General features: G+C 47.5%; 1 protein-coding gene across 6 annotated transcripts in view; it reads left to right on the top strand.

Moving 5' to 3' along the window:
* Positions 1 to 13,891, top strand: part of WDFY4 (WDFY family member 4) — a 292,803-nt gene that overhangs the window by 206,940 nt on the left and 71,972 nt on the right. For all 6 annotated transcript variants that reach the window (XM_039233715.1, XM_039233714.1, XM_039233716.1 and 3 more), the window contains 3 exons: positions 1,945 to 2,065; positions 4,380 to 4,465; positions 5,974 to 6,036. In XM_039233715.1, the coding sequence (XP_039089646.1) occupies positions 1,945 to 2,065; positions 4,380 to 4,465; positions 5,974 to 6,036 (270 nt within the window). The remainder of the gene's footprint in view (positions 1 to 1,944; positions 2,066 to 4,379; positions 4,466 to 5,973; positions 6,037 to 13,891) is intronic.

Below are 13,891 nucleotides of genomic sequence, written 5' to 3'. Positions count from 1 at the left end.
TAAGTCAGACGTGGGCTGAGTCTGGTAAAGAGTTTGTGATCTAGTGAATGATTCTGGGTATAAATTACAGGTATAAATTCTGACAATAATTGGATTAGTCCAGAAATAACTTCAAATATTTTAGTCTGAAATCCACTTTTACTATCAAAGTCCAGGTCAACCAATACAGTTATCACGTAGTTTACTGTGGTTTCCCTAGTTAAGCATATTAAAAAGTATACTATAACCACTCTGGCAAACTTGCATATATCATGATAGATATCATGCAAAAGAACGGTGAACAGCAATCTATAAACTGGGGCCACAGCTCCACCTAAAGAACAGGACTCAGCTCCTCCTTTCTATCCATTGGCCTTAAGGGCCTGAACTCTGCCTTAATACACAGAACAGGGACAATGCAGAGTTGGCAAAGAGACCCGGTCACAGCTGTGTGACTAATGCTACATAACACAGAACTTCAATTTGGACTCATCAGTGAACCCAGTAACGTTTTTTACAGTTTTGCCTTCCTGAGCATTTGGGTCTGTCTGAGCATTCCTGCCATATAAGGTTATTCAATCCCTACAAGTAGGAGAAAAATGAATGCATTTCCTCCTAAAAGCTCCTTCCTAAAAGCATTTTCCAAAACATTCTTCCTCATGTCATCAGTGTCTCAGAGAGCTGGGTCACAGGATCCGTCAGCACAGAGGGAGCTGCAAAGAGGGAGGTTGCAGGGGGAGCTCTGTAAATGCCAGCCAGCCTTTTGGCTTCAGAGGAGATAAGGTATTGGTGAATGAGCTTGGATTTTAGAGTCAGAGGACCCGGGTTTCAAACAGGTTCCATGTGGCCTTGGAAAAGTCACTTCTCCTCTTTGGAATGCAGTTTCCTCATGTCTGATATGAGAATACTAATGGCACAAGCTCCGTAAGGGTTTGTTATGAGGTTTAAATTAAACAACGGACCGGATGTGCTTGGCAGGCTGTAGGGCACGGTGGTTGTCAGTCCACTCAGCAAACATGCCCGGAGCTGTGGGGAAGATGGGAGGTGGAGAGCCATGGGCATAGGTCTGCGCCCCAGTGAACTCACTTATAGTCTGATGGGAAAAGAACCAACCAAATGTGTGACTAAGGTACAGATGATTGCTATGATTCCCGCAGGCGTGGGGCTATGGGAGCACAGAGGCAACCTCACTCATTCTCACCAGTGTCTTGACCTGAGATGCTGGTTGACCTAAGCCAGGAGTGGGAGCCAGAATTATCATCATGGCCTCATGGGGAGTCAGTGAAATTCAGGGGAATTTCAGTGTAGCCCCTGACGGAAGGACAAAGAGCCTTAGGCAGAAGACTTGGTTTAAAGCACCCAGGAAGAAGCATCCAGACCGAAGCCACCTTTGTATTTGGTCAGTCCTAAAGCAATGTGGCTCAAGGCAGAGATCTGAGAGGCTTGTTCTAAGAAGGGGCAGGAGGAGCCGCAAAGGGCTGAGTCTCCATCCTGGAGGGCGAGAGGCTAAGCAACGGGCTCAGGCCACAACCCCCAGGAGCAGCCTTTTCTTCCCCCTTCAGGGACCATTCTGCATTGTGCACAGGTGCACACCCTCAGTGCTGCAGATGCCCGGCCACTCCCACCGACCAGTGACTGGAGAAACCCTGCTGACCCATGTGACAAACCGATCTGTCCGCACCCAGAGAGCCTTACACTCACCCCCTCCGTCCTGTGCCAGTGTCTGCCCTGGAGTCTGTCCCCTCACCCGGTGACACAGATGCCCCACCCTGTTCCAGGGCAGGAACGACATGGGCAGGAGCTCGAAAGGGTTTAGCATGTCAGCGGGGCTGGCAGCCTGGCTGGTCGTGATGGCACCACTCCCCCTGTGGTGTCTCCAGAAACACGGGGTCCGGGATGTCGCGGGGCAGGAGAGGGAACAAGCCCTCCAGATGGCCTCTCACTGTGTGCCTGTTTCCTCTCCAGCATCAGCGATCCATTCATTTTCAACATGTGCAGCAAAGACAGGTCCTCCGACCACTACTCGTGCCAGGGACACAGCTACAGGGACCTCAGGGAGCTCCGGCAGGCACGCTTCCTCCTACAGGTATGCTCCAGGGAGGCTTCTGGAACCTTCTCTCTCTTACTGTGTCATTTAGGATCCAGCCTCTTTGCTTTACTTTCCCCTTGACACATTGCAGAGCAGCCTTGGAGATCCTGGATTACAGGACAGGGCAGATCCATTGCCTCGTGGCAGAGCTGACGACTAACAATCAAGGGTCAGCCTGCCCTGTCTGAGCGTCTGGACCCCTACGCTGACCTCTGCCCCTCCCTCTGTCCTCCCCACAGCCTCACGCATCTCCAAGCTCCCGAGCATTTCCTGGGCCAAGTGGTTTGGAGATCTCTTGATTGTCCCCTCCAACCAGAGTCCCAGAGCTTCACCCAGTGCTTTCCAGGGCTCATGAGGGGTTCACAGAACCACTACCCTTCGGAGGCAGGGCTCTGCCATCAGCCAGTCACAGCTTGAGGCTTCTCACTTCAGGTGCGAAGGGAGGAGCCTCTGCTGGCCGCAAACACACCTGGACCTCCCCAGCCCAGCCTCACAAAAGGGAAGTTGCATCTGTGTTCAGAGTCCTCCTGGGCGGCTGGCAGAGGAAGAGGAAGAGAGGAGGGACCACCCTCGTGGGAAGGGAGGGGCCCCGATCTTTCTTCCGCCCTGCCCTTTCCGGAGCTCTCTGTTCTGCTAAGGCCAATGGGGTTGAGGTGGCCAATGGCCCTAAGCAACCTAGTAATGAGTGTTTTATCTATAAATGTCTTTGGGTCTGTAATTCATCCTGTGATCCTGCTGCCTGGGGGCCTCCTTGCTATTTTCTGACACTGAAGCTCGGGCGCCTTTCAAGAGGCTCATTCTAGAAAGGATCAGCAAGCTTCTAGAATCCAACCAGCCCTCTTCCTCCTTCTCCACTGATTTTACCCACAAAGTGTTGGTCCTTATCTTGACTGACCTTAGTGAGCTTCTTTGCAGGGATGGCGAGCTAGAAGGGGAGCCCTGGAAGAAGGCCATCCCTGAGGGTTCTGGGCAGTGGGGCTGGCATGAGCCTAGCCTGGCCACTGCCCTGCCACTGTAGCATGTTTGAGCACAGGCGACCATGCCTTGTCTCTTCCACCATTACATATATAGCGCTTGGCACACTTTTTGGCACACCTAAATTCTCAAAATTATTGTTTTATGATTATGTCTAACTTAGAGATTATATATAGTAGCACATAGGTATCAGCAAGTCAGCGGTGATTGTTTCCAGATGTTTGGTTAGCCTGAAAGTGAAAAGGGGGAAGCGGGAGAGCTTGTGAGCATGGCCAAGCAGTGTGAGAGTCGGGAGCAGGGAAAGCTCTGTGAGCAGGGCCCTCATCCCTCTTGGGTTCCCCTAGGAGAAAGTCCGTTCTTGGTTGCTCAAGGTTGCCAGGAGAAGCCATTACATCTGCACCGATCATCTGTTTTTGCACAGTATTTACATTTCTATTTGTAGAAAAATATGCAGGGCTCCTATGTGCACCCCTACCCCATCCAGAAGGGTTTGCACTATCGCCACAAATACTTTCCCTGTGCCCCGGAGCCCAGAACTAGACATTGAGATCACTACCAGCCAGGTAGAAGTGGGACTTGACTCAGTTGTCACATATAGCATCTCTTCGGTCCCTCCATGCCCAGGCCTCTCCCTCCCTCCAGCCCTCGGGATTCACTCCCTGGCTGCGTCTCATCCCTGAGCCTCATCCTACATGGAGACTCTATGGCCATTCCCAGTCTGTTATTTACACAGCTTGGCTGAGAAGGAAGGGAGACAGGGAGGGAGGAGGGAAAGGAAAAAGACAGGAAATTATGTAGAGTTCACTTAGGCATTAACAAAATACCCTTGCTATGTTGGCATGGCCACATCTAAATGGCTCTGCATAACCAGTTTGGCGAAGCACCCTGTGCCTGCTGGTCTGTAGGTCAGCATACAGTGCTGCCCAGATTGTGAGTTGCACCTACCCAACCCCCCGTCTACCCATCCCCTAATATTTCTCATGAGGTGACTCGCTGGTTCAGGAAACCAAACTCATGACCCAGAAGTGAAGGAGTCTGAAGGTGCCACCAGGCCCTTTCCTTCTTCTGTCTGTTCCTGGCTTATCCAAGAGTGGGGCTCTTGCTTCCTGCTTCAGTGAAAGAAAGTCTGAGGCCTCCTGCCCTCCTACCGATTTTGCAGGGACTCCCCTCATCACTGTCACTAAGGTCTTTATAACTCCTTGGGAGGATGGAAGAAACAAATAAGAAGGGCTGTCTGACACAGAGGACCAAATGGCCCATTGCTAGTGGCTCTGTGGCTTGCGGTTTCTCCATTTCAGGCAACTTCAGCAGCAGTGAAAGGGGTTTCTCTTTATAGGACATCGCCCTGGAGCTCTTTTTCCAAAATGGATATTCCAAGTTTCTTGTCTTTCACAACAGCGATCGGAGTAAGGTCTTCAAAAGGTAAGGGTTTGAAAATCTTCCTTTGGGAAAACTGATCACGAACTGAGAACAGGCCAAAGACTGCCCAGCTCTGTTCGCAGAACTGTTCTCAACCCACAGCAAACAGGATTTAGATCAGACATGGGAAGAACTTGCTGACATATGGAGCTAGTGAATCATGGAATGAAGTACAGAAAAAGATGCAGAAATGCCTTCCCTAAATCTGGAGAAACAGGCTCCATTTCATGGACTGAAGTGGTTTAGGACAATAAGGACTAAAGGGGGAAAAACTTGTGCAGACACAACACATTTAAGAAGCTGGCTGTTTAATGGGCCTTCCAGAATTTTCTGGCTTGTTTTTTTAATTTTCCAAATAATTTTTTTGGCTTAATCTTTTCTTTTTGATCCCAGTTGCCAATTTTAGTGTTCCAATTTCATATTTCACTGGAAAGAATTCCAAACAACTGATTTCCCACTTCTTTGTGAGACATCTTTGTTTCTTAAAGAGAGAAGCCTGCTGTTTTAGTGTAACTTCTTTCTCCAAATAGATTAATGAAGCAATCCAAGAAATTTAAGCTGGTGTTTTATTTTTTTTAATACTAACGGTTATTTTTTTCATTATTATTAAAGTCACAGATAAATAGATCTGTGGAGAATCTAGAAGGGCTAGAAAGAAAAGCAGGTTCCTAGCTACAGGCAGACAACAAAGAAGGTGGATTAACAGAAAGGGGAGAGGAGGGTATGTTCAGCTCCCCTTTGGGTTGGGAGTCCTAAGGTGACATTTGACATCCTGAGCCTGGGAAGCCCCGTTTTGTGCTCAGAGTTTCTAATCTTGCCTTCCTGTTGGCCCTGGCCAGGCACTGGCACTACAGCCAGCCGCTGGGTCCAAAGGGCAGGGCCAGACCAGAGAAAACAACTGCAGAGAGGCTGTTTGCACCAGCTCTGGGCACATCTCCATTCACCGTGAGCCTTCCTCTGAGGCACCTCCAAGGAGCGCTGTTAAATTGCCTCCTAAAGTTTTCTACGAGTTCCATTTTAGACCCAGCCGAAGAAGTCAGTAGTGTCATGCTGACCCTCATGTCCATTTCCCCCTGTGATCTCCGCATGTTAAGCATAGTTTTGCACAGTTAATCTAGAAGTTTTATGTATCCCTCGCTCAGGCAGTGAATGTTGGCCCTCCCTTCCACAACTTTGTCTCAAGGGGCCTTAAACTGGATGTCATTTTCAGTGGCTGCAGAAATTTGCAGTGGGATTGATTGTCAAGTGCCTGACCCAGAGGAGGTATCCAAATCACATATTGTAACTATTGTTTTATTGCCATTTTTATTGAGCTTAGAGTGTATCGAGCCAGGGGATGCTGAGGGCCTGCCTCAGAGGTGCACCCGGGTCTGGTGTTCGTGCCCTGGGGACAGGCTGGGGTGCGGGAGGGGCAAGTATGTGCCCTACCTCTTGACTGGCACCAAAACGGTCTCTCTGGTGGTGACAGAGTCACCTCTGTGACTCTAATAATCCTTTCCTTTTTTGTTTAGCTTCTGCTCTTTCCAACCCAGCTTGAAGGGGAAAGGCGTCACAGAGGAGCCCCTCAATCTAAGGTAATGGCGCAGGCAGGAGCCCAGCCGTGCTCTCTGGGCATGGTGCTGGCCCTGCTTGGACTGTCTCCATTTGTCTGATCCTACTGTAAAGCAGCATGCAAAGATGCCTCAATCAGCATTCCCTCACTTTTTCTCCCTCCCATCCCCATCCTCTCATCCTACTCCCGGAGTTCCTTCTGCCGATGAAATCTCTACAAACAGACTTGGAATTCCATGTGCTTTGTGGCATTTTCACACCAAAATGCAAGAAGCAGCCCTCTGCTCATGGTGGGCGGGGCAGGTTGCCTGGCGTGGTGTCGGGGCCCCACGTGGGGTGTGTGAGCAATCTCAGCTCTGTCTTTCCAGTGTGAGATGCTCCGAAAGCTTAGAAGCTAAATTAGTAGACGCTGGAATGTGAGGCAGATATTAATTTATGAATCTGTGATATGGAGCGTCTTCACCAGGGAATGGAAGGCTGGCAGCCTCCTCCCATGGCCTCCATTTATAAGTACCCCTTCTCTGGAAGGCTACTTTGGGACTGGTGAGTGCTTTTATTTCAATTAGGGATGAAACTGGAAGAAGGTGGCTGCTGGTTTTCTCCAGGAGTATGACAGGACAGGGTGGAGAGGGGTGTCCCCAGGAGTGGCATCCAAAATATTTATAATGAAAAACAAAACACCGAAAAACCAAAATATTGATAACGACCATGGAATGGGCACCACCAAGTCATTCACAATGATTTGTCGTTAGCTTGTTACATGTGACGGTTGCTGCCTGACAGAGCAAAGTACTCAAAACTTTGTCCTTATGAGTTTACATTTTCTTGAGGAAGACAGAAGAAAACAACTTAGGGGCGCCTGGGTGGCTTAGTCGGTTAAGCGTCCGACTTTCGCTTAGGTCATGATCTCGCGGTTCNCTGGGTGGCTTAGTCGGTTAAGCGTCCGACTTTCGCTTAGGTCATGATCTCGCGGTTCGTGGGTTCGAGCCCCGCGTCGGGCTCTGTGCTGACTGCCAGCTCAGAGCCTGGAGCCTGTTTCAGTCTGTGACTCCCTCTCTCTCTGATCCTCCCCTGCTCACGCTGTCTCTCTCTCTCTCCTAAAAATAAATAAAACATTAAAAAAAAAATTAAAAAAAAAAAGAAGAAGAAAACAACTTAAATGAGTGAAATATAAAACATATTAAATAATAAGTATAAATATTAAAAAAAGTGGTAGAGGTAGGGGTTGAAATCTTAGACGGGGTGGTCAGGGAAGCCCTCACCAAGAAGGCAATGTTTGAATTCAGATGTGAACAAAGTGGGGAAAGGAGTTGTACTGGTAACTGGGGAAGGGGCATTTCAGGCAGAGGGAAGAGCAGAGCAAAGGCGCCAAGGAGGGCACAGTGGGCTCAGCTGGGGCCAGGGTGCTCGGGGTGCAGGGAAGAGAGGGGAGAGAGGTAGCAGGGGCTGCTTCATGCAGGCCTTGAGAGCTCCTGCTAATGGCATTGGCTTTCACTCTGAATAAGTGGGCGGTATCGGAGGAATGATGAGACCTAACTTATATTTTAAAAGAATCACTCCGGCTTCTGTGTCAAGAACAAGCATAGTTGGTCAAAGGCAGAAGCTGGGCATCCAGTTAGAAGCCTTGTACAGTCATGCGGATAAGAGATGAGGATGGCTTGGATCGGGCGTGAGGTGGTACGAAGATGGTTTGAATGGCTCTGTTTGTGGACATGTTTTGAAAGTATGTCTGCTGGGATTTCTTGACTAAAGCAAGCGTGAGGTTTGTGTGTATGTATGAGAGAGAGAGAGGACTTAAGAGACCAAGGCTTTAGGCTCGAGCAAGTGGGAAATGAAATGGGATGTGTGCATGAAGAACCATATGGGGTGTGTTGCTTATCAGGAGCTAAGTCTTGGACATGCTATTTCTGAGATGCCTGTCAGACACCAAGGTGGGGGTATCATGTAGGCAAGCAGGTATATAAACTTAGGCTTTAAGGGAAAGGTCCAGGTGAAATGTAAATTTGGAATAGTATTTAAGCCATGAGCCTGGCTACAATCACCAAGAGAATGAATGCACACGGGAAAGAGGTCTAAGGACTGTGCCTTGGGGTTTTCCAAGCTTTAGAAGCGAAGGACATGGAGAGGGGCCAACAAAAGAAATTCAAGCTGTGGCCAGGAAGGTAGGAGGAGCTACAGGAGTGGAAGACGTCCTTTAAGCCAAATAGAGTGTTCAAGGAGGGCGTGGCCCACTCTGTTGGTGATAAAATGTTATTGGCAAGCCAAGCAAGAGAGGAACTAAACAATAACCATTGAATTTTGCAACGCAGGGGTCACTGACGACCTTCAAAAGAGCAACTGGAGTAGCTGCTAGTAGAAGCCTCCTGTTGTGCTAGGCACACAACCCGTTTGGTTGGTAAATTTAGCTGGGAGGTGCAGGGCCTGCCAGGGCATGGTCCAGGAGGCTGGGGCGGTACTGGGCAGGTGGAGGAGGGTAACTGTTTACAAACTGGAATGGACATGCCTCTATAGTTCAACAATGGTACAGTCTTAATTGCGCATATTAGCTGAATATCAGCCCTGGTGACCTCATATTATTCATGTTTTATTTAAACCTTAATGTCCACCCTTGGATTTCTCTGCAACATTTCAGGGCAAGTATGTAAAGCCACTTCAGACTAACTGAAGCAGAAAAACAGATCCATCACCTCATATACCTGGAGACCAACAAAGGTCTGGCTCCAGACACGGCTGGATCTCTGGACTCAATAAACCCCACACACTGTAGCTGTATATTTCATAGGGAGGATTTCCCTTGAGTTGACTCAGTTCTTGGCAGGCTGTCCAAGCATAATGGCATCAGCGTCCCCAGTAGCTCCAGGATGACTTAGTCATCTTAGGAATTTCACCACATGGGGAATGCTCCGTCCCAGTAACTTTAGCAAAAGTCTCAAAAATGATTTTCATTTGCCAGAGTTAGGTTAGTGCCCGTCCCAGAACTAATCAAGTGCTTTCATAGGCTGGATCAGTGTCATGTGCCCACCCACCTCCTGGGAGTGGGATCAGGCTCCCCCAACAACAGAGACCAGACTGACAGGTGGTGGTTCCCCAAGAGAATCAAGGTTCTGTTATCACAAGAAGGGTGAGTACTGAGGGGTGAGCAAAAGCAGATGGCCGTCTACTGCTCAGGTGGAGAGCTCCCCAACGACTACAGCACTTATATGCCATATACTTATTCTCCCTCTCCCTGGAACTTCTCTCTCTTTGCATCGACTTTGACATGCCACTTTGCTGAATCCCATTTGTCTCTGCAGATCACCCTCTTATAAAGTATGGCTGTGATATCACTCTGTGGGCAGGCAGCTGTCTCCCCAGCCGTGAGCCTCGCTCTGTCCATTTCTATAATGTTGCTCTCCAAGTCTTTGAGATGCCTTGTGCCAGCAATGCATCCCTAGGTCCACACAAGTTAAGCTTCTGAATTTCTGCCCCAGGACTGGGAAGGCAGACAAAGAACAGAGGGAAGAATACATTCGAGGAACTAAACTATGGAGCTGTGGCCACATACATACAAACGGGGATTTATGGCCACTAAGTTGGAGGACGGTACAAAAGTGACTACCAAGTGTCAGGAGAATCCTTGGCCTAGAGATGAGTAAAAGGTGAGGAAAGTACTCATCCCTCATTCATAGGGATGACCCTAGACGTGAACCTGTGTACCATCTTGCACATGTGGGACAACTGGCACTGTGCTCATTTTATTTCCTTTTTTTTTTTTCTTTTCTCCATGATGGCTATCTGAGCCCATTGGAGCAAGATCTTCTGGGGCCATTCTGCACCTGCCTGGTACAACCCTAGCACGGTGCCGAGCATGGAGACTCTTGGAAAATATAAAACAGGAAAGTTCTGGAGTCCATTGGGAACAATGCGTAGTGTGCCAGAGAAATGCTTACATAAGCTCATGGAAAGGGAACTTCGACAAAATGAGGAAGCCCCAGTGGGAGCACTGGTCCTAGGCTCTAGGACCACCCAAGCCCCCAAGGACCTGGTGGGGCTGTGCTGCGATAGCCAGCTTTGAGATTGAACCAATGTGGGCTTATAGTAGGTGCTCAATAAATACTGTATTCCTTTGCTTAGTTTTAGATCACCTGCTGTATATTTCAGACATGTTTATGGAGCCGATTTTAAAAAGGTGGCTGTCTCTGCTCTCAGATCTTGTGCATCTCTCCTTTCCAGTCCCTCTCCCACCAGCCCCACCATACAATCGGGAGTTTCAGAGAGGGAAGGCAACAGTGGCTCCCAGCCTTAGGAGGGCTTGGCCGGCCATTTTCCCTATGCCGAGAGCAAACCTGATGATTTTCCATTTGGGTTACATGCAGTAAGTTTTGAAGAATACCCATTTGCCTTTTGGACATTCTGGTGAACATGAGCTTCTCATCTCTGACAGAATGCGCAGTCCCTTCTGAGAATTTTCAACTAACTCAAGAGTCTTGGCCTGTGCTATAGGTGTTTGTGTCTTCAACTCCCAGCTTTCAAAAGCTGATTTGGCCCCTCTCCAAGCCATTCTGTATGTATAGGAAACCAGAGCTTTCAGGTACCAGAGTTTTGTCTGAATTCCAATGACAATGGCTGCCTCCATAACGAATTCTAAGGCAGTTCTGTGGGCCTGGATCCTAAGTGGAAAATACTTGTAAAGCCTGGATAAACCCAGGATCTGTAATCCATCTGTGTCTCCCCGTGGTATAAGAGTAGAGCATTCTGGTGACATTATCAGATGTGGATATTCATGGAGTGCAAGACTCTGCAAGCTTCCAGGGGTTTCTTCTGTAAAGTCAACTAGACACTTCACCAGCCAAGTTTCTGACAGCCAGAAAGCTCCACAATGGAAGATGCAGGCAGGCCCTGCTGAGATGTGAGGAGGGCTAGTTGGAAAAATCAAAACAATAGCTGAAGTGACAAGGAAAGGGCAGCTGCTTGAGAATGGATGTGAGTACACATACATCCTCACGCTCAGAGTTCTCTGTACCCTCCACAAAAGGCTGCAGACAGCTTCAAAATTAAAGGCAGTACCAATAAAATGATCATTCAGAAATGACCCCAAAGGGGCGCTAGGGAGGCTCAGTGGGTTGAGCGTCTGACTCTTGATTTCGGCTCAGGTCATGATGCAGGATCATGGGATTGAGCCCCATGTCGGCCTCTGTATTGAATGTGGAGCCTGCCTGAGATTCTCTCCCCCAAACCTCTCTGCCCCTTCCCACCCCCTCTTAAAAAAAGAACCCAAAATTCCTTTAAAGGAGACAAATATACATGTGATCAGGTTAACTAATAACTAAATCGGGTAAATAAATAAAGTGATCGGGGCGCCTGGGTGGCTTAGTCGGTTAAGCGTCTGACTTTCGCTTGGGTCATGATCTCGCGGTTCGTGGGTTCGAGCCCCGCGTCGGGCTCTGTGCTGACTGCCAGCTCAGAGCCTGGAGCCTGTTTCAGTCTGTGACTCCCTCTCTCTCTGACCCTCCCCTGCTCACGCTGTCTCTCTCTCTCTCCTAGAAATAAATAAAACATTTAAAAAATAAATAAATAAATAAAGTGATCTAGTTACCTAATTATCCTGACACTAAGAAAAATAATACAAATGTCCTGGGTTACATTATTTTACAGTGACAAAACAACAACAACAACAACAAAAAACAAAACAGGGGGTTCATGAACATTTTTATTCTGGAAAATACTTTCTCTTGGCATTGAATGTTAAATCTGTCCTTATCTAAAGGGTAGTGGGTACCAAAGAAGGCAATTCCCTTTCCATAAGATATGAAAAAAGAGCCCTGCAGAATAGAATCTTCTATATTGATACTCTGAAAAAGTAGGGCCCTAACATTTGGACTTATTTCTGTATAGACATTTCCCTGGGTGGCGGACATAATCTGGATTGAGCCCAGAATTTAAAAAACTCAGTGAAATACAAAGCTCGAATGGCTATCTGGTTCTTCCCTTAAGTCTCTATTGTACACAGCACATACCTTTAAATGGGCTAGAGGCGTCCTTCCGTAGCCATGGTCCCTGACAGCATCTGAAATGCCTCCTTGCTGTGTCTTCAAGGCAAGGTGTCCTGGGCCGGAGTAGGCTGTTACGTGTGTGGCAGAGCTTATATTTGAGACCTGATGGTATCTGGATATTTGTAATTTCTGAAGTGTTCTCTCAGTTGTCTAGCTTACTTAAATATAATGTTTATAAGGAAATGCATTTTCTGGCACTAAGTCCTACAGTTGGGTGTTGTCAGAGTTTCCTTTATAGATTCTCTTTGAAAAATAATGAAAGACAAGAGCTCAGAAAACCAACCATAAGAGGCTATCAATTCCCACAAGATGATGATCTTCCACGATAATCAATCATACCCTCCAAGACACCACTGCTAGCAGTATGGAGGGTAACATTCAAGTACCTCTCCTCCCCATGACTGCTCCTTCAGTCTTACTCTCCAGAGAGAAACACTGTTGACCAGCAGGGAGGCTAGGAGTCTGTCATGTACATGACTGCTTTGATAAAGATAGCTTCGGCCCCATGGCTGAGTATAGGAACGTGTCCCTGTTCTTCTTGGGACCGCATAGCCTTGGGAGGGCAATCGCAGAGACTACACAGACCCTGGGGTCTAGAGCAGAGTTGCTGGAACCAGAGGTGAATTAAACAACCAATGTTTTCACATTTAGGAACTTTTCACATGGTTGGCTCAACAGGCCACGAGCAGTTGGGTCTGGTGACCTCCAGTGAACAATACCTCGGTCATGCACAGACCTTGGTTTTAAGCCCCGTTCATGTCACTCTTATCTCTCTTGCTCACATCTCCTATTTGCTATACCCTTGGCCATGACCTCAGACCCACTTCTAGGTAGAAGCTTAAATTAAGCCTCTCTGCCTACACCAAGCTTGGCCCCTTTGTCCTTCCAGCTCCACTTAGTCGTGTTGTTTCCACTGGATCAAAGAGGGTTGGGGGAGGGGAGGTGATAAAACCCAGAACTGGGAAGGGAGACACTTGCTGGTTCAAGGTCCCCCACCCAACTTGCTACTTGTGCCCAGCCAACACCAGAAAACCCAGAACACAGGCAGAGAAGGCACACATTTTTTAAAAATTATTTGTAGCATCTTCAAGGATAAAATCACAACAGTGGATAATTTTAGATTATCTGGTGAACTGAGGTTAAGGTGCTCTTTCTCTTGAAATGCCTTAGCTCTTCGGATGGTTGTAAAACATTAAGCTTGTCAGAGTTACTCATAAATTAGCACTTGGCAGATGTACACGGATCTGTTTATTGCTGCATCTAGGCTTCAGGATTGTTTAAAATTTTTTTAATTTTTAAATAACTATAGATTCACAGGAAGTTGCAAAAATAGTACGTAGAGTCCCTATACAGCTCTCTCTTAATTTCCCCTGATGGTTGTTACATCTTATGCAACTCTAGTACAATTCCGATACCAGGAAATTGACATTGGTACCATATGTGTGCATAGTTCTGTGTCATTTTATCATATGTGTAGGTTTGTATAACTGCCACCACTATCATCATAATCAATTGTTTTCATCACCACAGATCTATCTCTTGAGCTACCATTTTATGATCTTACCCACCCTCTACCACCCCTCAACAGCGTTATAGCCTGGCAACTACTGATCTGTCACCTCAATCATTTTGTTCTTTAGAGAATGATCTAAAAATGGAATCATCAAATATGGGACCCACAGAGATTGGCCTGGTTCACTCAGAATAATGCTATTGAGATCCATCCACATTGTTGCATGTATCAATAATATGTTCCATTTTATCGCCAAGTAGTAGCCATGATATGGATATACCAGGGCTTGTTTAACCATTTGCCTAACGAGAAATTTGGTTGTTTCTAGAGTGG

The sequence above is a fragment of the Hyaena hyaena genome, unplaced genomic scaffold, assembly GCF_003009895.1.
Source record: "Hyaena hyaena isolate Hyena2069 unplaced genomic scaffold, ASM300989v1 scaffold_78, whole genome shotgun sequence".
Classification (NCBI taxonomy): domain Eukaryota; kingdom Metazoa; phylum Chordata; class Mammalia; order Carnivora; family Hyaenidae; genus Hyaena; species Hyaena hyaena.
This window is presented reverse-complemented; position numbering and strand designations above follow the sequence as displayed.